Source organism: Monodon monoceros, unplaced genomic scaffold, assembly GCF_005190385.1.
Source record: "Monodon monoceros isolate NGI ecotype Baffin Bay Population unplaced genomic scaffold, NGI_Narwhal_1 Super_Scaffold_13, whole genome shotgun sequence".
NCBI lineage: Eukaryota > Metazoa > Chordata > Mammalia > Artiodactyla > Monodontidae > Monodon > Monodon monoceros.
Window position 1 is genome coordinate 34236823 of NW_021703769.1, and position 24117 is coordinate 34260939.

A 24117-nucleotide genomic window follows, 5' to 3' on the forward strand; every position below is an offset into this window, starting at 1 on the left:
AATACAAATTTACTGTATCTTTTCAGAATTAAAGTCTCCTTTATCTCCCTCTTTTGAAAAATTATATCATTAACAACTAATAAATGTAGATGGTGACAGAATTAGAAATTTACCATTCTGGAGCTCTTAATAAAATATTTGATTCAGGTAAGATCATTACAGATCTTAAAAGCCTAAAGTATCACCCCACAGATTACTTTCCAGCTACAAAGTGGGGTCTTTTCTTTACAACTGAGATGTTTAGTGTCATCACCTTAACCAAATGCTCAAATTCAACATCACTAATAGTGACAGTACATGTCTTACGATGGGATACAATATAAAGTCACAGCATCACCTTTCCATAAATGTCTAATCCAAATTATGCATTTACACTGAAGTTTAAGTTTACAGAAAATATAAGAACAAGTTAAATGTCACCATAAGGAAACATCTAGGCAAATCCTTGGCCTGTTCTCTTCAGAATATCAATGGCATAGGAAAAATGGAGGACTATTCTAGATTGACAGAGACTAAGAACACATAACAACCAAATGTAATTGGTGAACCATGATTGGATCCTGGTTTAAAAAACTATAAAAAGTCATGTGGGAAATAATTAGGGAGATTTTAATATGCTGAAGTATTGAAGAGTGAAGTCTCATGATGTCTGCAACTTATTTTCAAATGACTTAGCAAAAAAATAATAAAAATATAAATATATACACATATGTATGTGTAAATACAAACACAGACAGATGGCAGATATGCTAAAATATTATCTTGATTTTAGGTGGTCAGTTCATGGGTAATCAATATTCTGGTCTTCCAACTTTTCTGAATGCTTGAAAAAATTAAAATTAAAAGCAACTAACTTTTGCATTTAATGTTCAACATTTACAGTACCTGGTTCTTGAATGACATCTACCTTCCCCACACTGATCTGAAGTATTTCACCATTCTTTGCAAAAGTCTCCCATTCTGAATCAGTCTGCTGACAGGATGGACACCAAGGGGCATAACTATAAAAGAATAATAGCTAATCAATATACATACATGAAAAATATCTGTAAAACAAAATAGAGAAATAGAGTATTTAAATTGACAAAATAAATTCTTAACTAAAGGGAGACACAAAAGCAAGTTTTCCCAAAGTCATTAGACAACGAAAAACAGAAGCACATTTCCCTCCTAGAATTTAATATAAATATTATGAATATATAATATTTATATTTATATATTATTTATATATTATAAATACATATTATTATATTATAATATTATATTATTTATATATTATAAGTATATAATATTTATATATATATATATTTATATATATATTCCAGGAGGAATATCAATTCCCTGGGAAAAAATTAGCCAAAGTTTAAGATTTTTCACAAATTACTATAATACTTAAAGTATTTTATTTCAATGTTATTGCTACAATCAACCCAAATTTTATCACTTTCCAGATAGTTTTTGATATTTGAGGGTGCACACTGTTTTGAAAGTGCTACTAAAGGAGAACAATTTTCACAAGGGTACCCCTAAACTAGCCAAACCAGTTTCAAATCCATCAAAGCTACAAATCTGATGAGCAAAGACCACAAGATCTGCTAGTGGGTCCCCAAGAACGTGAGTCATTTCCAAAGATCTGTGGCAGTTCTGAACTATTTCGAGAAAGAAAGCAGAAGCTATAGGCTAAACAAACTCTACCTGACACTTAAGAATTAGAAGAACCTGTGTCTTCAATCAGAACTCTGCTTTTTACATTAACTTTTTTCATTCAATAAACATGAACTGAGCACCAGCCAAGAAGCTGGGGCTATAGCTGTGAACAAGACACATGTGCCTCCTCTCCTTAGGGAGTATACAGTCCAAAGAGGTAATTACAAACCAGGTGGCAAATGTGAGTATAGAAAAGATGGTATAGAGACACTCAGATGCTGGGTGATCTCAGAAGGGCCCAAAGAGAAAGAAGCAACTGTGCTAAGATCTAAAGGAGGAGTAACAGTCAGAGAGGGATCAAGGAATGTTCTAATCTAAGCAGAGAGAACAATGTGTGTGAAGGTGCAGAGTACTGAGCATTTAACTAAAGTTGTATAAAGAGTTAGCACTCTATTTGAAGCTCCATGGTTAGCCCTAAAGAGGTAAGAGAATTCTGATCAGATTCACATTTTGTAAAATGCACCCAGCAGTTCTGTGGATAATGGATCAGGGAAGAATACGATGGAAGCAAAGAGAAGAGGTAGAAGGCTGGCCCTCTCTAGCTCTATCTTTAAAAAAGACTAGTATAGGGGTTCCCTGGTGGCGCAGTGGTTGAGAGTCCGCCTGCCGATGCAGGGGACACAGGTTCGTGCCCCGGCCCGGGAAGATCCCACATGCCACGGAGCGGCTGGGCCCGTGAGCCATGGCTGCTGAGCCTGCACGTCCGGAGCCTGTGCTCCACAATGGGAGAGGCCACAACAGTGAGAGGCCCGCGTGCCGCAAAAAAAAAAAAAAAAGACTAGTATAGCCAATTCCAAGATCATTCTAAAAGGTCATTAATCGTCCCATTATAGCTCACTGTCCAATCCCTGAGGTCCAGGAGACATGGACCAGAGAACATGGTCCAAGAACAATCTGCTGACATGACATCTTTGAATGTGGATTTTTCTATAAACACTGTACACCTACACTTCCAAGGCAAAGTACATCCTGGTATAGAGTAAGTGCTCAATAAATGTTTGCAGAATACATAAGTGAACAAACTTTAAAGAAAATTATATTCTTCATCTGAGAAAATAGTTGTTTTCTACATATTTTCTAAATATCCAAATGGCAGATGAAACTGGGGCAAGCAGTTGGTAAACTCTAGGGAAAAAAGGAACATTTTATTATTAAGTACATTTCAATAGGCATTTCAATATATTGGATAAGAGTTCTGCCAGAGGCATCAGAGAGACCAATTACAAATTAACCATGTGTCTTTGAGCAAGTTAATAATCCCTCCATGCCTCAGCTTTCTCAACTATAAAATGGGATAATAACAGCAGCTACCTTAGAAGGTTATTGAAAGATCAGACGACACATGTAAAGCAGGCACATATTAAGAAAATCATTAATGTAAATGACATTTGTAATATACGCCTGGTTTCAGAGACATTTTTATGATGCGTTAGCTCATCTGAACCTTATGGCCTCACTGTTGTACGGCAACAAGGCAGATTCAGAGAGACTTGCTGACAGTCACCTCAGACCACACAGAGCAGGAACATAGATGGAGGTATTTGTGTGATAAAAATGTCCAAGGAAAATAAGATCCAACAGAGAAAGACAGAGAGACAGACAGTAGGAATAAGAAAGACATTACCAAAAGAAAGGAAGAAAGTTTGAGGTACAGTTTAATTAACTTCTGATCCTCTTTGCTTTGTTTCCCTAGAACTGTTTCTGCATACAACATATTTGCTATATCAGTAATGATTAAATCATGCAAATTTCATCATTTTAAAAAATCCTAGTCCCTAATCTCTAGACAGACTATTATATAAATAGGGATTTTCGTGAAACTGACCCTCAAAATATACAAATGCCACTGAGGTAATTTTAGATACTCCATTTTCTTTGTCGCTGTTACCCACTGGTCTGTGGCACTGTTAATGCCATTATTGCTAAGATTTAATCAGAGTTTATTGTGCTGGAATGTACCAAGGCCATCCATTAACCTAGTGTGTTCTTTTGGTGACGGAGATAAAGCAGCCCTGAGTCTCAGAAGTGGGAACTGGTCCATTGTTGTTGCAACTTTTTAAACTATTAGTATTCTTTTGCATCTAAAAGATAGTCATTTAGGATCTACCATGACACCTGCTAGAGAAATTTCACTAGAATGAACACTCCATGAAGGCAGTGACTGGTGCATTGTTTGTACCTAGAACAGAGCCTGGCACATTCTAGGTCACAGTAAATACTTATTACATCAATGAACAAAGGGGAGGTGATACTGATTATCCTTAGTACCTAAGAAAATATATACAGCTGTTTCCTTCAGTGATATACTAGCTCGTTATTAAAGAACAATTAAAGTCTATTATTCATTCATTCACTGAGTCAAAAAGTATTTATTGAACACCTAGAACTTGACAGTTATTAAGGTTCTGTAAACAGGAGGAGGAAAAACTTTGTTCCTCTACTTAAAAGCTTATCATCTAGAGGAGGAGTAAGACAAAAACCAAGTACAAAAACATATAAATTGATTATAAGTTGTGATAAGGTCATGCTAGATACAAACAAGAAAGAATTTTCCTGGGTGGTTGGGGTACAGAGAAGGCAGGGCACCTGTATGAATGGTAAGGAGTGTCAGGAATGAACTCAAAGCGATGTTCTTAGTTTGCAGAAATTACAGAGATGCTAAGTCATGGGTGGACCTCTGAATCCCATAGGGAAAAGGCCTCCTCTTATATGGGTCAGGGTGCAGGCCAGCTGAAAGCATAAGCATGAGTCAGCCAGGCTCTGTGCCTTCCTCCAGGCTCCCCCACTATACAACTACTCTCCTCTGCTTGCACTGGGGATTGCAAAACTCAGGCCAGCATTCTAGCTCTGGCCTTGCCCACCACTTACTAAGGATATGGGTTAAAGCTTTAACCTCCGAAGTTTTCGTCTCCTTTAGTTAATGAGAATAATAATTCTGCACCAGATTTCTGGGATGCTCAAATTCTGAAAGAGGGCATTCTGAATCACTTACACCGATGTTAGCAATGTAACTATTTACTGTGATGATGATGACGATGGAGAAGATGTAGATGATTACCCTTTGTGGAAACAATGTGAAATCAAATACTTCTATGTTAGCCTATAAGCTCCTCTTTTGCATGCTTTTAAATTACCCATAACAGTACCTAAGGCAGTGGTTTCCAGTCAGAGGCATTTGGAAGTGTGTATAGGGGATGGAGGTTTAAATATTTTTGATGTCACATGACTACTAGAATGTTATGGGCAGGGGCCAGGGATGCCAAAGGTTCTGCAATGTGTGAGCCATCCCCACATATCAAAGAACTGTCCAACTCAAAATGGTAATAGTACCCTGGTGAGAACCACAGAGGAATGCTCAAGAGAGGAAGCATTCAACAAACATTTGCTAAATAAACAAATGCTACCTATGCTACTTATTTCCTTCACAGCCCAGCAGACATGCCAGTCCCTTGAGATCAAGAAATGTAATTTATTCACTTTCATCCTCCCAAGTCCCCAACCCTGAACCTGACACATAACAAGCATTTAATGACTATCTCTTACACATTCAATCAACAAATCACCACTATCGATGAAACTGCAAGAAATTATAACTATTTGATATGGGCAAGTTAAGGCAATGATGTTCTCTCCAAGTATAAGAAGGATACTAGAAAAACAACGCTAAAACCAAGAGATCCTAGGGAAATAAATGAGGCTTTTCTCCATCACCAGATGACTAGTTTCAATTTTGAAACATGATCATCCCAAGAACAAAGTCAGAAAAAGTATTGCTTTATAAAGATTTCTATTCCTTAGAGATAAATATTTTAGATATTTTAACCCAAAGACATATTTTTCCTCTAGATATCAGTTTAAAGTATGTGGGTCAAAATTAAGCTTTGTAGATATCTACTTATGTCTTTGGGGTAAAAAAGCCACCAGAACAGCATTATATTGTATATTTTTGTGTTTCAAAAGAACAAAAGTAGTATTCTCAAGCACTGATATGATGGGAACCAAGCAAGTGTTTAAAACAGCAAAAGGTTACAAAGCAACTGAAGGAAGAACAGTATGAAACAATGGAAAGAGAGAAAAGAAAATATCAGAAGGTCTTTTAAAGATTAGATAATCTTCCCTAACCCAAGAAAGGACAAACTTTTCAACAGAGGTTAAGAGGAAGAAAGCACAGCAAACCAATTATAGAGACATGGCAGAAACAGGGGTAAAAAGTATAAAAGAATGTATGAAAGCAAATAAGAAGAGAAAAACTGAGTGTATAAAAAATCCACAGAATTAAAGAAAATGTTAATAGTAATGGGAGAATTTTTCAGGTTTTAAAAGGTTTCAGAATAAAAATGTGAATTACTGCAAATATAGTTTTAGCTGATATTTCTCCTTAACAGAGAAGTGCTTTTTTAAAAATTGAAAATTCAATTGCAAGAATATAAAAAAGTGTTTGAAAGTCAAAGAAAACATAACAAATTAAATTTTACATTAAGGACTTTTCATGTCTCAGAGCAAACACTGCTATGTGCATCAAAATAAATTACTGATACCAATCTAACCAAGAATTGTATTATAGGAACTTTGTACGAAGTGGGATCAAAAAGAAAAAGTCCCCAGAGGAGAGGTAGCATATAAACAAATGAACAAGAACTGTCATTCAAAGTAATGTTAAAATTTTAATATTATCAGAAAGCCTCCTAACTTGCTTCTTTTGAGAAGTTAAATATATCATCACCTGTGGATCCCTAAAAATCTCCATTTATTATGACCAGTTCATCTGAACAAAGTACTAACATGGGAGCAAGTATTAACACATTTTGTTTTCCTCTTATAGACACCAGAAAAAAAAATCTGATAACTTACTGGATGTTTGAAAGAATTTCTAGAAATTTATAGTAGGCTTATAGTGGTACTGAAGATATAAATTTTATTTTTTTTAAGTGTTGGATTTTGTCAAAGGGAGGAGGAATATCACAAATAAAGACCCACAATTTTCTTCAGGACAAGCACTTAGCTTCTGGAATTTGGAGGTAATGGTTCTTTCCTTTCTAGCTGCACTTCATATCAACCTATTCTGAAGTGTACTCGATGAAAAGAGAACTTCTAAGAAGATCTCAAGTGTCTACACAGCTTACTTTCGGTTACAAGTATCATCCTGAACCAGAGCCCAAACATAACTCCATACAATGGACACATAGCAAGCTTACAACAATTGATTACTACACCTCAGCTTGTACATTTATGAAGTAAAATTTGAACCATCAACATAGCCATAAGAGTTGTTGGCTGTTGCTTGTTTATAATCTTAACTTGGCCTACACTTACCTGAGCTTTAGTGTTCTCAGTTTTTACTTAAAAAAAGAAAAATAAGAACATAGCTACTCCAAAAGGAACTATAAAGGAGTTGAGGCCATTAAACATAACAAGTCTTCTCTGCTTTGACCTTCATCATGCACATACACAAACTCGGTTTTAATCAGAAAACTGACATCTAGAAAACCTCCATTGTACAAGCACCTACTTAAAAAACAACTTTCTGTACTACTAGCTGATAAAACAATCTCTCTAAAACTCTTGCAATTATTACAAACATGACAGTCCTGTCATGCTTACTTTAAAATTTTCTCTCTTAAATGGAAAATGACCTCATCTCTATTCAAAGCGGTTAATTGGTTAATTTTAATCAGTGCTTCATGTCTACAGATCTCTTTAATAATTTCATTGATTTATTATGATACCAAAGGCATTTTACTTTGAAGTCTAAAATATCCCCTTTGTGACCAAAAGGTAAATACTTGTTTGAAACAGTACTGTGCATTATGTTCTTTGAACAATGTCATCTACTAAGTGACTTACAACTTTTGGGCCTGAGGTTTTCAGTCTATAGAATAATCTGTTTGCAATCTAAATTCAAAGAATCAAAATTTAGTCTTAAGACAAATGAAGGAAAATTTCAATTCTGTTAAAAGTCTGTGTCCTCAACGTAAAATTAGTTAACAGATGTTAGCAATCAAGTATGTGTATCATCTGAAAACCACAGGCTAAGGAGATGTGGTCTCGGTGATTATTTCTTCAGCCATTCTCCATTTTCCTTACAAGCCCCCCACGATGGTCTCTCTAGCCTATTGAGACATCTGCCCACTGCCTATTTCAAGCCGTCTTTCGAATGGTTACTTCCTTCCTAAATTTTAAACTATAATGAATAAATCTTCCCTGCTCCTAACTCAAAACTGCATTTTCCCACCTCTCCTCAAGCCAAGGCACTATCCAATATGTACCTTTTATTGTTCAAAAGGGGCAATTTATTAATATCCTTTTCTTTAAGACACTAGCACAATTAAGTTATGATACCTACCCAGAAATCTCTACCTCTAAAAACTATAGCAAATATCAACATTTATTTGCAATCTTGTTTTAAAACTTCAAATGCACCCACCTTTCCGTTTATCTTTCACAAGGACATCGGGTCTTCAAAATGAAGACTGAGATACTTTGTACAGACTGGTCTGCCCTTCACCATGCTGCAATCATTCATTCAACAAGTACCTTGCCTAGTCAGTGCTACGTTATTTGTTCTGTACAGAAGCGTCACTGAATGACAGCCCTTTCCCCTCTACATACACTTTTATCAAAAGCTAGAGACTTTCTTGCAGATTTCTCTGTTCTCCTTCCTCCCCTTGGTAAACCGCTCATCCACCCCATCCCTAAAACACTTCCTCTCAAAATAGGGAACTAGTCAGGCAGGAGAGGATGCGCTACACCCGCAGCCCTCAACGCGGAGGGCCGGGCGCGCATGCGCAGCGTCGGGGGCCTGGCCCAGCTCTGCAGGTCGCTGGCTGGGCGGGTCCCGGCCCGAGGTCTAGCCCAGTAGGCACTGCGGTAGCGGGAGAGGGCGGCAGCCGCGAGGGCCGTGTGGCGAGCGGGCACACTCACAATTTCAGCATCCACTCGCCCTCCAACACCAGCGTCCAGTTGGAGGCTGTCATGGGCCGCACCAGGCTCCGCTCCTGCGGCAGCATGGCCTGCTCCGGGCCGGCCTCCGCCTCCGCAGCTGCCGCCGCCGCGACCCAGGCGACCAGGAGCGCCGTGAGCAGCGGGCCACGGCGCCCGCCCTCCATGTCGGGACGCGGAGCGAGGCTCCTCGGCAGGGTCTGGGGCAGAGGGTACGGCCGGCCTCCGGACCGGGCCTTCCCAAGTAGTGCGAGGAAAAACCGGGCCGCCCCGCCTCCACCCTACCGCGCCGACCAGCCCAGCTCGAGAATGGGATGGGAGTCACCGCCTCTTATCTGCCCGGGCCGCGGAGGCCACGCCCCCTCCCGGCTCGACTCGCTGTTGCCCGGGGCGTCGGTTGCCTTGGCAACGGCCGCCCTCCCCCTCCTGACCACGGCGTTGAAAATAAACAGATGAGCCGTTGTTGCTTAACTTAGAGCCTGCCCGGCGTGTGCCTGGGCTCCAGTAAGTGTGTGTGGGGGGGGGGTTGGTGCGTGTGGCTTTTTCTAAAGAGAAACGTCTCCAGTAAAAATGCATCACCTATTCAATGGTAGCAAAAATAACAGCAATGGACTACAAGTAAACTGCTGAATGGAAAAACAAAAGGACATGTTGGGCATCTCTTACTGAATGGGAGAGGAAATTTTACGTACTCTTTGCCTGTGTATAATGAAGTAGCACTGCCTAATTGGAGATAATGAAACTAGACCATGCAATTGTATTTTTTACAAAAATAATGTTAATTTCACAAAAAAACGTTTAAAACATGGGTACTAACAGATAAAATGAGTCAATAAGAATAGTGCCAGTTGCGATTAAATGACTTCTCGCTTCTCTTGGCTACACTTTTGTTAGATCTAAAATGAGAATGGCCTTAAATGATTTCCACATCTCTTTCCAGATACCCATTCGATGCATCTGTACCTTGAGATCACTACACCCTTAGTATGTAAGACTGAATTAAAATCAGAGGTCGGGTGTGCTGTTTCAAAGTGTTGCTTTACAAGAATTCATTAGATGTGAAAAGCATAAAACTGGGTAGTGTGGTCAATATATCATGAAAAAGTGTGATTTCTGTCTGGGCAGGAATCAAATCAACAAAGACAGCTATGCAACTAAGAGTATTGCAGGGCACATGAGATCAATCTCCAATCAGTACTTACAGGTGAGAAAGATGAATTTTGCTGGCAGAGATGATCATACCTGAATTAGGTGTTAATTAGTTGTTGCTCAATTCTGTGTGGAGCCAGCCCTTATCTGTAAGACCCAAATTTACAAACCACTGTAAACTTGGAAAGTGGCCTTGCAATAAATGTTACCAAAAGTCAGTTATTTTATACAGATCAGTCCTATAAACTCAGTGGGAAATATTTTATTTTGTTTTTAGAAAGAAATGGCATACACAGAAATTCTATCATTCTTTTCAGTGTAGCTTTTGTATATGATATATGATTGGTAAAACAAATTCTTAAAATAGGATCTGATATTAAGGAATTAGTGTTAATTTTGTTGGGTGTGATAATGGTGTTATGATTATATTTTAGAAGCCTTTATTGGTTACAGATAGTGAAATATTTATGGGTGAAATAATATGATGTCTAAAATTCTCTTTACTCCAAAAATAAAATTTGGGGGCGGTGGAAGGAAAATGGATGAAAAAAAGTAGCACAACATCAATCAGTGCTGAAGCTAAGTTCATTTTTGCTATTCTATTTTTGTGTAGGCTGGAAAATTCGCAAAATGAAAAGTTAGGAAAGGAGAGTATCATTGCTGAAGCTCTTCCTTACTTCTAACACAAAATGAGTGTTCAAGGATTGCATTTCTTGGCCTTCAGACTAGGGTCACTAGGAAGGAGTATAGCAAGCATGTGTGGGCAAGTGTGTGGTGGGGTGGCACAGACTAGGCTAGGGCATTGGCCTGACACTTTCTACCTATGTGACTTGGGGCTAAAACCAGTTAACACCAAATTTTCTTTTTAAATGCAGGTAATAATAGAACCTACTGCATAAGGTGGCTATAAAGATTAAATGAGATAAATATAATGCCTAGATAATTAGGTCAGGGCTCAATCCTTTTCATGTTTAAAGCATGGAATCACAGTTTATAGAAGATTGGTCCTTGGCACTGGGAGAAAGAACTTTTGTCCCTAGAGCAGTTTCCAATGGTGGCACTGTGGGCAGCTATGGTTACACAAAAACACATGGCTCCTAGTAGGAAAAGGAAGCCAGATAACAACAAATATTCCAATGGTAGAAACTTTAAAAACATAGTAACAAGCAAAGACCTTGATAAAATTGGCAATGTGGGACTTAATATTACTAAGATAATCAATGAGGGATAAGGAGATTGTATTCAGATTACAAACTCCATAGTAATAAGTTATAGAAGTAATATGCACTGATTTTCCTATTGAGGATGGAGAAACTGGTATGGAAACATTAAATAAGCTACACAATGCTGTAAAATTAGTCCATAAAGTAATAATAGTACAGGAATTTAATTACACAAACAGATTTGCTAAATGCCTTACAGGAACAAGAGGTGGAGGGAGAATTATTAAATAGGACACTTCCTAGAACAGATGGTAGAAGAAACCATAAATGATTGAAATAAACTGAATTGTTCCAGGCTAGTGACTAGAAATGAATCCAAAAGGAGCCATGATAAGCCTCTAAGAAACAGCAAACAGAAACCCCAGGACCACCTGCTGGGGAAAGAGAATCAACTAATTTTTTTTCAAAACTAATAAGTGAGCTCAGGAAAAGCTGCATACAAGAGATATATACACAGGTCAATTCTCTTCCTATATACCAGTAAGAATTAATTTTAAAATGTAATATAGACAAACATCACATTCAAGAGCAACAAAAACTACCCAAAGAAAGAAAGAAACATGCAAGACATATGAAAAAAGCTAGAGGTCTTTGTGGAGATGTCAATTTCCCCAAGTTAATCTGTAAATCTAATGCAATAGGATTCAAAATCCAACCAACTTCTTTCATTTAGAATTCTAAAAATCTATCATAAAAAGTTAATGCTTAAGCCTAGACAATAGTATTTTGAAAAAGACCAATGATGTAGGTCTTGCTCTCTCAGGTATTAAATCTGCTATAAAGTTACAATAAAACAGGGAGGTATTGGTATAAGAAGAAGCAAATAGAAAAATGGATCAGAGTAAAGACTCAATAAACAAAACTATATGTATATGGATATTTATATATGTTAAACGTGGTGTAGTTGACAGGATAAAGTAGACTTAGATTGCAGTGACAAACAACCCCCCAAATTTCAGAGGCTTGACTCATAAAGTTCCTTTCTCTGTCATGCAAAATCCTCTTTGGCCTAAGAGACTCTGGGGAAGCTGAACACTAGGCAGGGTCTACGTAATACATGCTGCTTCAGTCTTATGGCTCTGCCACCTCAACACGAGACCTTCCCCATGATCATAGCAGGGAAAGGGAAAAGTAAAAACCGCAAGGAGATTTTGGCTTCCTTAGGCCAGAAGTAGCACATCCCAATTCAGCTCATGGTCCACTGGCCAGAACTAATCATAAGACTGCATCACTTATAGGAAGGGTGGTCATCCATGGGAAATGAATATTGATGCATACTAATAATGTCCAAAAATGGCGTTTCAAATAGGTGGGAGCAATTGGACTGATGCATAGTAGTGTTAGGACAATTTCCTCCTCATTGAGGAAAAAAATATCTCTACCTCAATCTACATATCCAAATATTTTTCAGATCCACTCGTGAAAAAGTATACTATAACAAATGTTCTTGGAAAGCTTTTGGGGGAATACTTTTATAATCATCTGATGGCAAAGCCTTCCTGAGTAACGCAAGAAACACTGAGGCCATAAAAGGATTCTGGTAAATTTGTCACCCAATAAAAACAATTTTTAAGTAAAGCCAAACTGAGCAAAATGACCTGAAATGCACACAACACACAAAGGTTTAAATTCAAGAAGTTCTACAAATAATTAAGAAAAAGATATACCGCCCAATAAGGAAAATAGAAAAGAAAATAAATACCCACAGAAGAAGAAATCCAAATGCCAGATGAGTATGAAAACCTGTGCCTGCGTACTGCAGATCAGAAAAAGGACATTTTATAGTTGCAAATACAGTTTATTTGATAATTCCCTGTGATTCCCCTTGGAGTCCAGTCAACTGAGATTAGGACCAGCCACCCCAATATTATAAAGTCTTCACTGGACTCTAATTACAATAGCTCCCTTTCTGTAACTACTTGCCCCCTCATTTTCTGATTATATTGTCTGATTACATGATATTTGGGGACCTGGCAAGTTAGTGTCAATTTTAAAGTAGGATTAAATGGGAACTGGAAAAGAGAGAGGCACAAATTTTATTCAAAGCAATTGTGTGCTACAAATCTGGCAAATTGTACATGAAGGGGGAAAACAAAACCATCAAGGACTCCAAGTATAAATATTATGTGTAATGTTTGGTAATCTCTAATAATCACCAGGCCCTGGATATTGCAGTATACCAGGCGGTTTCTTCATTTCATTCAGCAAATTTTATGGAGCATATATTATGTGCAGGCCTTATGCTAGATTCTGTGAGATCAAGAGAGGCATGAGTCTCCATTCTTAATGAGGAGGCATAATAAAAGTTAAATAATGTTCAGAAAACACTAAGTATTCAATGGTCTAGAGCATTTCAGAATAGGAAGGTTGAGAAAATGCCACAGAAGATATTGAGCTTTAGAGCTCCTCTGATAGGAATAGAACAGACAAAGAAAAGAAGCAGAGAAAATTCCAGATGGAGAAGATGCCCTGATAACAAGAAAGCATAAGAACCCCCAAATTTAACTCTCAGCCTTAAAAAAAAATCTAAACCATGTTTATTATGAACAAATATCTGTTGTCTTGGCATTTGAAGGTTGGGAAATCAGGCTAACTGTATTCGTGTACTTAACACAGTTAGTCAAGATTTACTTTTATCGTAGAGAAGAAACTGGGAAGGAACAAAGATGTCCATTGAGTTTATTGCTCTGCTCCAAGGCAATAAAACATGTTAACTAAATCATCAGTTCTTGTTATCTATACAAGAATTCATTTTACAAATCTCATTTTAGTAAATATTTCTTGATATTTGAACCAAATATTTCCCAAGGTACTTAAATCATGCATTAAAAAAAATTTTCCTTTTGTCTTATTTACATTTCAGTGAAGGTAAAGAACAACAGTTCACCATTTAATAAACTTAAGTTTATATTCCTAAGTATAATTTTTGTCCATATTTCAAGCTCCTCTCACTTTGTCATCATATTTGAAATCCAAAATTAGACACAGATAAGCATTTAAATATTAGACAGTACAGGCCAAGAATTGAACATTTCTCATTTTACCTAATAAAATACTTCGGGATAATCACTACGCAGTAACTTATATGTTCCTGATAGAAGCTGAGAAAACAATTTTGCTTGTCTTACAAGAGAAAATATGACTAAAATATAACTAAAAGTCCATATTTCACATAAATCAATAGTACAATTTACTATTAAAGCATAAACATAACACTTAAAAATTAGAAACATAGTAGGATAGATTCTATATAACACCATTTTGCCCAACTGCCAGTGACTTGCTGGTAAATGAACAACAACCCACATCCCTGAGGCTGAGAAGCCCAGACTTGTTGAGTTTGCCAATTTTTGTGTGCTAAGTACTCCCATGTGACTGATTTCAAACTACCAACTTGATATCCACCAGCTAGAAGCATTTCTGAAAATTTGCCAGTTGGCTCTTACAAGCTGGTGCAAGATGACTCCAGCGTCTCACTGCAAACACTGATAATACTCTACTACCACTCAATACAATTGCTTACCCTTTATTGTTTTAAATACTAAAGATAGGGGTTTAAAAACTTTAAAATACTTCTAAAATATATGGATATAAGTGTGTGTATGTGTTTTGCAAATTTATGAACTTAAAATACTACCCTTGATTCAATTCCATGCTTTTGGGCACTTACTAAATTTCTTAAAAAAAAAAAAATTTAAACATAACCAAAGAACATGTATGTTTTCAAGTGAGTCCTTACATAAAGATGTACCTGGTGTTGAGTTACTGTTTGCATCTGTTGCTGTGAATGCACACACACACAGACACACACACACACATCATTGAATGTTTTCTTTGAAGTATAGTTGATTTACAATGTTTTAGGTATACAGCAAAGTGATTCAGTTATACATACATAGATATATGTATTCTTTTTCAGATTTTTTTCCATTATTGGTTATTACAAGATATTGAATATAGTTACCTGAGCTATACAGTAGGTCCTTGTTTATCTATTTTGTATATACTAGTATCTGTTAAACCCAAATTCCCAATTTATCCCTCCCCCATCCTTTCCCGTTTGGTAGCTGTAAGTTTGTTTTCTATGCCTGTGAATCTATTTCTGTTTTGTAAATGAGTTCATTTGTATCATCTTTTTAAGATTCCATATCTAAGTGCTATCATATGATATTTGTCTTTCACTGTCGGACTTCACTTAGTATGATAATCTCTAGGTCCATCCATGTTGCTGCATTAATCCTATACTGTTTTGATTAGTGTATCTTATAACATACCTTGATATCTGGTAGAGAAAAGTGTATGCCTTTGTCTATGCTTTTCATAATTTACTTGGATAGTCTTATTTCTCTATTTTTCCATATATATTTTAGAATCAATTGATTTGGACCAATCCTAAAAACAAACGAACTAAAACTGCTGAGATTTTTAAAATTGTGATTATACTGGATATATAAATCAATTTACAAGAACTAACATTTTAACAATATGGAATTTTCTAATCTATCAGTGATGTATAGCACTAAATACACCTTATTTAATGTTTTTGGCTAAAGTTTTATGATTTTCTCCATAGAGATAACACAGTTTTTTTGTCATGTATACTACTAATTACTTTTTTTTTTTTTTTTTGGCTGTACCACGTGGCAGGCAGTGTCTTATTTCCTCCACCAAGGATTGAACCCGTGCCCCCTGCAGTGGAAGCCAGGAGTCCTAACCACTGGGCTACCAGGAAAGTCCCTAATTACTCTATTTTAAAGTGCTATTTTAATTGGTCTCTCTTATATTTTCCCCTCTAAGACTTGTTTCTGGGACATATGGCTGCAAACGATTTTAAATATAGATTTAGTATACACTTAATTGTTAAACTCAGTTCTGGAAAAAAATTGTCTGAAGTTTTGTGGCAGAAAAAATTTTAAGGTGGCCTCTGGTGTACATACCCTGTATAAGCCCCTCCTCTTGCATGTGGGCAGGACCTGTAAATATAATGAGATATCTCCCCATGATTAGGTCAAGCTATATGGCATAGGTGAAGGGATTCTGCAGATGTCATTAAATTCTCCAATCATTTGAAAGCTCTTAAAGCCCTTACTAAGGGCTTTAAGCTACTAAGGGCTAAGGGCTTAAAACTCTTAGCCCTTCCTAAGGAACGACACTCTCCCTCTGGCCTTGGAGAAGGAGGCCCCCATATTGTGAGCTGGCTGTGGAGAGGTCTGGCCTCGAGCAGCTGAGAGCCTCAGTTCCACAACTAGAAGGAAACTGAATTCTATCAATTACCTGAATGAGCTTGGAAAGGGGCCCTGCTATCCTGATGAGAACACTGGGGTCAACATGTTGATTTCAGATATGGGAGACCGTGACCAGAGAGCTCTAGTATGTCTGCCTGGGCTTGTGGCCCACAGAAACAATGAAATAATAAATATGTGTTTTTTAAGCCATTATGTTTTGGTAATCTGTCACACAAACTTGTAGACACTATCAGATTAAATAACTCCTGTTGGTCCCTAGTTTGCTAAGAAATTTTTTTAAGAACAGAGGTTGAATTTTATCAAATACATTTTGTGCACTTTTCAAAAATATCATAGAGTTTTCTTCCTTCAAAAGATTCATGTGTTGTATTATATTAACTGATATTCTTATATTAAAGCAACCTTTCATTCTGAGGGAGAGCTTTCTTATATCTTGACCTCCTGTTCCTCTCTTCAACAGGGGCCCCTAAATTTACAGATTCACTCAAGGTTGAGAGAAAGTGAGACTGGAGGAGACAAGGCCAACTTCACAACAGCAAAAAAGGAGAAAACTGGAAAGTCACTGATAAACTGTGTGGTCTGGGGGCTTCCTGACACACATTGAGAGACCCCACCATTTGTGAAAGCCACGTACTAACAAGAGAAATTATATGTACATATGTGGTAATTTTCACTTATATTTGTAAGATTTTCTAAGAAAAAACTTTCCTGTTTTGTTTCTTTTCTTCCAATGGTACATCTGTCAGTTTTCTATGGAATACTAGGTGTCCAAGAAACACAATTTTCACAAAATTTACTGTTTTTTTAAAGCATCATTTAGTATTTAAATGTCTTTCTTAATCATTTTTTTTCAAATCACCATCTTTAAGGTGACTTACATAAGTCCTTGACTAAAGTGTACTAGATACTAAAATTGGTAAGTGTGGCATATAGCCCAGTGTCAACCATAGAAAAGAGACTCAGAAATGATTTGTGGCCTTAATTCATTAGACGTCTTCATCATGTTTAGCCAAGTGAGTTTATATGAATAGTTTCATGTCACACGTATCACATTATAGACCCTTCACAAGCTCAGATTTGTAAATGAGCAGTTGCTGTTTTAGTAAGAAGGACACTGTGAAATAAGTTTCAGTTAACTTGTTATCAGAAAGTGAAGTTATCACTGGCCCTATATTGCAGATGGAAACTATTTTGCAATACTTAAAATACAAAATTTGTAGTATATATAAACACTTCCATTTGTTAAAATGGGATTTTATTCCAAAAAAGACTGATTATGAATTCATAAACAAGTCAGGAGAGAGGATGTAGAGATTGCCACGGTGTTGTGAAGTGGGTTTTTTCATTTTATGATAATTCATTGAACTATACATTTGTGTTTTGTGTGCTTTTCTACATGTATGTGTTACTTTACCTAAAGTATTGGAAAATTTCATATTCTTGCAGTTTGTTTAACATAAGATAATGTTGATCATATTGGAAAAATCAATAAATTAGGTAGGTTATAAAATAGCACAAGTAGTATAATATCATATTGGAAAAATTCACAAGTATGTTCATGCACATACAAAAATCTTGAAATATATACACCAACAATTTCCCAGGGGCGAATGTAAAAGTGTTGTAGTGTGTAGCTATAACTAGTCTAGCTATAGATAATGCTATGTAGGTATATAAAGAGCTTCCTCATTTTTCTTTTTTTTTTTTTTTTGCGATATGCGGGCCTCTCACTGTTGTGGCCTCTCCCATTGCGGAGCACAGGCTCCGGACGCGCAGGCTCAGCGGCCATAGCTCAAGGGCCTAGCCGCTCCGCGGCATGTGGGGTCTTCCCGGACCGGACACGAACCCATGTTCCCTGCATCGGCAGGCGGACTCTCAACCACTGCGCCGCCAGGGAAGCCCAAGCTTCCTCATTTTTTTACAGCTTCAGTATTTATGTATAATTTAATCCGTTTTCTGTTGATGACATTTAGTTTATTTCTAAGCTTTACTCTCCTAAACAGTGTTGCAACGAATAATCTTTTACACACAATGAATTGCCTATGTGCAAGTCTATCTATAGAAGAGTTTCCTAGAGTAGAATTGCTGACTTAAGGAAACATGCATTTGTACCTTTGACGGCCATGGCCCAATGGTCCTTCAAAGAGATTATCTCAATTTTATGCTTCCATAAGCAATGGATGAAAGTACCTGTTTCCACATCCCACAATGTATGAAAGTACTTCTGTGTCAATGCAATTTGTATATACTCCATTTCCACCCCCCCGCAAACTTGCTTAATGCAGAAAATGTAAAAACTATACAATAAACAAATATTTTGGATGGTATTAAAAGTGATCCCCTCTCCCCTGCCCCTTTTTCTGGCTTTGATTTTTTTTTTAGATTTTCAAATTAACAGAAAAAAATCACGCTACAGAACAGTATGTATAATATACCACTAGGGGTGTAAAAAGTGTTAGAAAAAGAATAGAAGTATGTATGTGCAGAGAAGTTCTTTAGAAGTTGAAATAACACATAGATTCCCATGAATCAGAGAGATATTTCCCAGTCCTGAGCTTTATTAAATGTGGCAAGGGCCTACACAACCAAAATGCTCAGATGAAGCACAGAGAGGTCTGTGAAGTTATGGAGGCCCTCCCCTTCCACCCCACATCAGCTAGAGCTGCACTCTCTATGTGAGGTCCACAGGATCACCTGCCACAGTGGGAGCATTTAATTAGGAAGCATCTTCATTTTATACCCAGGTATAGCCTACCTGACATTCTCCCAGGATGCCCAAGTCAATGATACTGGGTTCTATTTACTATAGGTTACCCTTAGCCAGGACCGACCCCCAGGGACCTTTTAGAAACAGTGCCTCTGCCTCCTAACAGACATCAGTTAAGTCTATTTACCTAGAGGTCCAGATGCCTCTCCCTTGGGTGCATATTCTCTGTAAAGGAACGAGTATATCTCAGCCAGCTGATTTAACTCCTTCCTCCCAGAAGGATACACTACAGTGTCTTAGGGAAGCTGGATAGCTGGGAATGGGGTAAGATGGAGATTTTAAACTGAATATCTTTTTTGTCCCATGTGAATGTATTACCTATTAAAATGATTATATAAATACAAATAGCAAAATTAGTAAATTAGAAACATGCAGTTTATAACCAGTAGAACATGATATTTCTGAATCCTTATTTTGTGCACATTCATGGAAAAATGTTATATGCTTCTATGCTGTCGTTAAATATCGCCAATTTAATTTTGGTAATGGAATATTTGGCACAGAGAAAATTGAGAGTGAGGAAGAGAGTGTAACAAGATTAAAGTCCTTTGGCTAAGAACAGTACAGATTCTTGTGTTTGGTTTTGGAGCTTTGCCTAATAACAGCCTATTTTTTTCTTCCTGAAATATATTAGTGGATTTTATGGGATTTCTGAATGAATTAATAGCATTTCCATTTCTAGGTTTGACCATTGTATTTTATTGTGCTTTCTGAAGTAATGGCTAGGCTTCAGGACATTATACTAGCCCTGTCCTTGTCAGTTTATTGCCTTAGCAAGACAACTTTTTTGTCTTAGGTGCAGAGGTAATATGTTACAGACCTAGAATTTGGGCTGGATTTGGCCTGCCACTTGTTATTTATGTGACTTCAAAATCACTCAGCTTCTCTGAGTTTCAGTCATATTCTCCCTATCTGTAAAATGGGGATATCAGTGCCAACTGTTTCAGCCCAGATTCTCTGGAAAACAGAGCCTGAGGCCAGGTTGACAACAATGATGCTTAATGTGTGGGGTGTGTAAAAGTCTGGAGCAGTAATAGTGAGGGAAAGAAGGAAAGTGAGACACCAGGAGGTACAGAGCCATGGTCATCAGCAGATATATCCACCTGTCACGGGATATCCTGGATAACAGAAAAGAGAATCCATGCGCCAGACCAGTCCATCAGAGGGAGGAAAAAGAGGGAATCTATTGGCTAGGCTTCATGCATCTCCTCTTTCCCACTGGCCAAAGTTCTCATAAAATGGGATTCAATGCCCTGCACTGCCAAGTGGCATCATTTGGCCCTTTCAGCTGCTTCTTGGGATGCTGTAACCCAAGCCCTGAGGTGCAATGTTTCATTGAAATCCTCAAGTGTCTGGAGGAGTCAGAACTCTGGATGGCCTGCCTGGCTGCTTTGGGGTGGCCATGAGGAAGGTTCCAGCATTCATGAAAGTGACTGTCAGCCCCAGGAGGTAGGCATGAGCCAGAGTAGAGTTGGTAAGACGTGGAAGGTGGCTGAGGTTCCTGGAGATGAGCCTCACTCATGATCACCCCAATACTGTGCTGACAGTAGGACTGTTTTTGTTCCTCCACAAAAAGAGCAATGACTTATATTATACAATTTAGGGATGTTAAACAAGGTGTTTTAACTTATTGTAATGCCTGAAATTCTAGCATTAGGTACTCATTTCTTTGGTCTTAAAGAGGTTTTGGTTTTGAGGTTCTCAAATTAAAATTAAAATACTCCTATATGGTAAATATCTTAAGTCATCATCAAAGAACAGTTTAGAAGTTAAAAACTAGACTCAACCAAGCCCTGGAGGAATGCATTAGAATATTTGGTAAATGAGAATAGAATATAGAATTAAAGTAGAAGGATTCCTGGACCAACTCTGCCTAAATTTTTCATAGTCCATCCCAGAAATCACTAGCAAAGGAGTTTCATTAACATGCACTCTTGTTGGGAGTGCACTGTCTTTCCTCAGTGAGCACTATAGTGAAATGATCTTTATGAGTGTAAGGGTCAAGATTATGCACTTTGTGGCCAGACTTCTGGATTCAAACCCCAACCAACACTGCCTCTTATGAACTAGGAGACCCTGGTACAATTGTCCGGCTTCATGGTAGAGCAGTTCCCCGATCTGTAAGATAACCTAACAAACACTAAACTAGTTAATGTATGTAAAGTTCCTGTAACAGTGCCTGGTACTTTGGTAGACACCCAACAAATCTTGGCAAACAATCCATCAGATTTCAGCTACTTTATAAATATATTGTGACTCTGAGCTTGACTTTCCACTACTTCCTTGTAATGGGGCCATCAAGATCTTTGAATGAATAGAGTCACAATCATATGAGCTACATATTTTTTTATCACAGATTATTTTTATTGGAGATAGCTAGTCTCAATTCCATCACATCAAATCAGGTAAGACATGGAATTCCACGTTTTGTGTGAGAAATATTATGTGATTGTATTAAAAAACCCTACAGTTTTACCATCATAATTATGCTCAATATCTATACATTTCCCCATCATAGCTGTGTTCTATAAAATTAATAATGAAAATGAAAATCTCTTTCAAATTTTTCTATAAGCCTTTGATGTAATTCTTTCCATTATTTGTCTATCCATTAACTTAATTATCTCTGAGGAGACGGCCAGGGGGTGTTTCTTGGGCTAGCACAAGATAGCTGATGCTTCTCCCCAGACATCCTGCTATGTTCTGCCCAGGGATCAGTGCTGGCGAAGGATCTAGAATGTTGAAAAATTCAATCCCTCCCTCTCTCTCTCTCTCTCTCTATATATATATAGATAGATAGATAGATAGATAGATAGATAGATATAGATATATAAAACATAGAATATATATATAAAACATAGAATACACATAGCATTTCTTTCTAAACATATGAGATAGTCCAAACAAGCTAGCTATATTTCAAGACTAAATCAGCACAAGAACAGTGAGAAAAGATGAAAAGGAAATGATTTTTGAAAAAAACTTTGAATGCAATACTAAGGCCAAGCTCATTCAGTAGGGAAAAGACAATCTTTTCAACAAATGATACTGGGAAAATTGGATATCTATATGCAGAAGAATGAATTTGGACCCTTACCTTACACCATTTACAAAAATTAATTCAAAGTGAATCAAAAACCTAAACATAGAGCTAAAACTATTGAAGTCTTAAAAGAACACAGGAAAAGTGGTTTCTTGAACGTGACACCAAGAGCATAGTCAACAAAAGAAAAAATAGATAAATTGGACTACATCAAAATTTAAAACTGTGCACAAAGGGCACAATCAACAGAATGAAAATATAACCCATGGGATGGGAGAAAAATATTTACCAACTTATATCTGGTAAGGGGTTAATATAAAAAATATGTAAATTATCCCTACAGCTTAACAACAAAAACAACCCAATTGCAAAATGGACTTTAATAGACATTTGTGCATTGAAGATATACAAATGACCAATAAGCACAGAAAAGATGCTTAACATCATTTATCATCAGGGAAATGCAAATCAAAACCACAAGGAGATACCACCTCATACCTATAGGATGGGCTACTATCAAAAAAATAGAAAATAACAAGTGTTGGCAAAGAGGTGGAAAAATGGGAGCCCCTGTGCACTATTTGTGGGAATGTAAATGGAGCCACTGTGGAAAAAAGTATGACAGTCCCTCAAAAGACTAAAAATAGAATTACCATATGATCCAGCAATTCCACTTCTGGTTCTGTATCCAAAATAATTGAAAGCTGGGTCTTGAAAAATATTTGTACACCCATGTTCATAGCAGCATTATTCACAATAGCCAAGAGGTGGCAACAGCCCAAGTGTCCATCAACTGGTTAAATGGATAAGCATAATATGGTGTATAATGCAATATTATTCAACCTTAAATAGGAAGGAAATTCTGACACAAGCTGCAGCATGGATAAAGCTTGAGGACATTATGCTAAGTGAAATAAACTCATCACAAAAAGGCAAATGCAGTATGATTCCACTTATACGAGGCACCTAGAGCTGAAAAATTCGTAGAGAAAGAAAGTAGAATGATGATTGCCCGTACTAGGGGGAGAAGGAAAAGGAAGTTTATTGTTTAAGGGTACATAGCTTCAGTTTTGCAAGATGAAAAGAGTTCTGTACTTAATGCCACTGGACTGCACACTTAAAACTGATTATGATGATAAAGTTTATGTCATATATATTTTAACACAATTTAAATAAAAATAAGAAATAAATATGAATGCAATTTCTAAGAAATTGGAACACTTGTACATTGCTGGTGGGCATGTAAAATCATGCAGCTGCTGCGGGAAACAGCTTGGAGGTTCCTCATTAAGTTAAATATAAAATTATAAGATGACTCACAGGGGCTAAAATAGATATTTATACAAATTCTCACAAAACATTATTCAAATAGTCAAAAGATGGAAACAACTGTCCATCAACAGATGAATGGATAAGCAAAAGGTGATATATACATACAATGGAATATTATTCAGCTGTAAAAGGAATGAAGTTCTGATACATAGTACAAAATAGATGAAACTTAAGAGCAATAACCTAAGTGAAATAAGCCAGACACAAAAAGACAAATATTATAGGATTTCACTTTTATGAAATACCTGCAATAGGCAAATTCGTAAGGACAGAAACTAGATTAGAAGTTACCAGGAGCTGAGGAGGGAGGAATGGGAGTTACTGTTTAATGGATAGAGTTTCTGTTTGGGGTGATGAAAAAGTTTTGAAATAGATAACGGTAATGGTTATACAACATCGTGGGTGTAATTAACGGCATAGAATTGTACACTTTAAAATTATTAAAATGGGAAATTTTGTTATATATTTATCATAATTCAAAAATAAATATAAAAAAGTGCTAATACTGACTTTTTTGTTTTGTTTTGTTTTTGTTTTTGTGGTACGCGGGCCTCTCACTGTTGTGGCCTCTCCCGTTGCGGAGCACAGGCTCCGGACGCGCAGGCTCAGCGGCCATGGCTCATGGGCCCAGCCGCTCTGTGGCATGTGGGATCTTCTCGGACCGGGGCACGAACCCGTGTCCCCAACATCGACAGACGGACTCTCAACCAC

General features: G+C 37.2%; 1 protein-coding gene across 1 annotated transcript in view; it reads right to left on the reverse strand.

Moving 5' to 3' along the window:
- The window catches only part of TMX4 (thioredoxin related transmembrane protein 4), a 39297-nt gene extending 30367 nt beyond the window's left edge, over nucleotides 1-8930 (reverse strand). The window contains exons 1-2 of the mRNA XM_029221951.1: nucleotides 8629-8930; nucleotides 886-1001 (exon numbers count right to left, since the gene is read on the reverse strand). Of these exons, the coding sequence (XP_029077784.1) occupies nucleotides 886-1001; nucleotides 8629-8813 (301 nt within the window). The 5' untranslated portion in view covers nucleotides 8814-8930. The remainder of the gene's footprint in view (nucleotides 1-885; nucleotides 1002-8628) is intronic.
- Nucleotides 8931-24117: the final 15187 nt, after the last annotated feature.